General features: G+C 47.2%; 1 protein-coding gene across 1 annotated transcript in view; it reads left to right on the forward strand.

Moving 5' to 3' along the window:
* The window catches only part of LOC125027334 (leucine-rich repeat neuronal protein 1-like), an 11248-nt gene that overhangs the window by 8660 nt on the left and 88 nt on the right, over positions 1 to 2500 (forward strand). The window contains exon 2 of the mRNA XM_047616356.1: positions 1 to 2500. This exon is cut by the window's left edge and continues 88 nt beyond it; it is cut by the window's right edge and continues 88 nt beyond it. Within this exon, the coding sequence (XP_047472312.1) occupies positions 54 to 2159 (2106 nt within the window). The 5' untranslated portion in view covers positions 1 to 53 and the 3' untranslated portion in view covers positions 2160 to 2500.

Genomic DNA, 2500 nt, shown 5'->3' on the forward strand with positions numbered 1-2500 from the left:
ACGACACGGAATGAGATTGATTGCGGCTGAACGTGATCTGAACGAATCCAGCCATGGCGAAAGTACCTGCTGAAGGCCCTATGGCGCTGCCGACTTTGATGGTAATGTGTGTGATCTCTATAGCATGTGGGACGATGGACGACGCCCTGCAAGAGGCCCGTCTCTCCTACAATGCAACTTGTCCAGAGGACTGTACTTGCGGGCTCCTACGTTCAACGCACTTGCATCACCTCCTCAACACCTTCCATTGTTCCTTCGCCAATATGAAATCCTTCCCTCCAAATATACCGCTAGATATCCAGGCCCTCATAATCAATGGAAATTCGATCAGAAGCGTTCCAGATCCTGTTTCAAGATTGACGGAGCTTCAAGAACTCGATTTGTCAGGGAACAGCATTAGTTCTTTAGGTAGAGGAGGTATGTTCCAGAACATGTCAAGATTAGAGTACCTAAACATGGCCAAGAATGCAATTTCGACCATATTCCACGACAATCTTTTAGGTCTCAAGAATCTGGAACAACTTGTTCTTTTCGGTAATAAGCTAACCTATATCGAGGACAAGGCATTTGCTGATCAGACCCACTTGCTGACCCTTGTACTTGAGAACAATCTACTCGGGTCATTATACGCTGAGTGGTTCCGAGGGCTGGATTCTCTCGTGGAACTCAACTTAGCTTACAATAGGATCCACAACATTCCTGCTTCAGTATTTCTCCACCTACATTCCCTTGAACGACTGGACCTCACAGGGAATCGCATTTCAACTGTGAATCCCGGAGCTTTTGCAGGCCTTACGAACCTCCAACATCTGGTAATAAAAGACAATTTCCTTTCCAAAATACCCGCTGCAGCCTTCCAGAGCTTGCTGTCTCTCCTGACATTGAATCTGGACCAGAATCCCCTCGTCAAAATCAAACCGATGGACTTCTCCAACCTCAGTGTGACCAAAATCAGCCTTTGCCAAATGCCTAAGCTGGAAATCATTGATTCTAAAGGGTTTTATGACCTTGCTAACATAACTACAATAAAGGTCACTCACAACAGTAAACTTGCGTATGTGGATCCTTTTGCCTTCATGAATGTAGAAACACTGAAGGACCTGCAGCTCCATAATAATAACCTTAGAGGAATAGAGAAAGAAATTGTAGATATTTTACCTGAAGGAGTTCAAGTGTCTCTGTACAATAACCCTTTACATTGTGACTGTAACGGGCGATGGCTTCGTCAACTGATGGATGAAAGGGATAATGTTAGTGTAATTTTAGTGGAACCTGAGCATCTTACCTGCAGTAGCCCCCCTCCATTCGCTTATAAACTTCTAAAACATATTTTTCCAACAAAACTTCCAAAAACCTGTCTTCCAGTTGTGCTCAATTTAACACAGACACAATCTGTAGTTAGAGAAGTTGGTGAAAAACAAATATTGGAATGTCGTGCACTTGGTTCCCCGAGGCCCCAACTGCGGTGGATTTTGCCAGACGGTTCGCTGGTCAATTCTACCCTGAACGAGGTCCGGCGACGGTTCTTCCCTCCTGGAACCCTCGTGTACTACCACCTGAAGCCAAGGGACGGCGGCTTGTACACCTGCGTGGCCGAGAACTCCGTCGGCGAGACCAGGAGTTCTCTCACCCTCAACGTCACTGGCATCGACATCCATCTGTTCCCCAAACACGTATCGTCGACCCTTGTGACCCTTATCTGGAATGGAACAGAATGTCGAGCGTTCCCCTCGTACAAGATTATCTTCACTCGAATCGACGCCAACGGGACGGACGTCGGGGAGAGGAGATCCAGGAATGCAAGTCCCACCAGGAAGGTCTTCTCCATCACGGGGCTTCATCCAGACTCCACCTACCGCTTCTGCATCGGCTACGAAGACACAAATGGCTACTGGCTTCAGATTTCTTGCTGCATCGCCAGCACTGACGATTTAGAATACAGGAAGCAGGGACTTTCTCGGATTTCCAACGTGGCTGTCGCTGCAGTGGTGGTCCTTGTACTAGCAGCGACTTTGCTTGGCCATCTGGTATCGCTGGCGGTCAGGAAATATCGCCAGAGAACGTACCAGGCAACGGACAAAGTTGGCGAGGACTCCAGCATCCCCCTGGACAACCTGTACCGCCCTCTCCTCATGGGTTCTGACGATAGAAAGATCTGATGAGAGGGTATCAATTGGCTACACAAGAGAGGCATGAAAAATAACGGATTCGCTTGTGAAGTCGTAGCTGCAGGGAAGTCTGTCACACACACACACATACACACACACACACACACGCACACACGCACGCACGCAAGCACACACACACACACACACACACACACGCGCGCACGCGCGCGCTGTTAAGTAAATGCAATGAAACACTATAGAAATGTACTGTAAACTCATACATTTGTCCATGCCATAACATAGTAATTCAGATGTTGTTTAGACGCATTTCCGGCCATTTTGCATTTGTTTATAATACTGCGAGTTTTAGAATAAAAGTATGAATATCAGAA

Source organism: Penaeus chinensis, chromosome 7 (genome assembly GCF_019202785.1).
Source record: "Penaeus chinensis breed Huanghai No. 1 chromosome 7, ASM1920278v2, whole genome shotgun sequence".
NCBI lineage: Eukaryota > Metazoa > Arthropoda > Malacostraca > Decapoda > Penaeidae > Penaeus > Penaeus chinensis.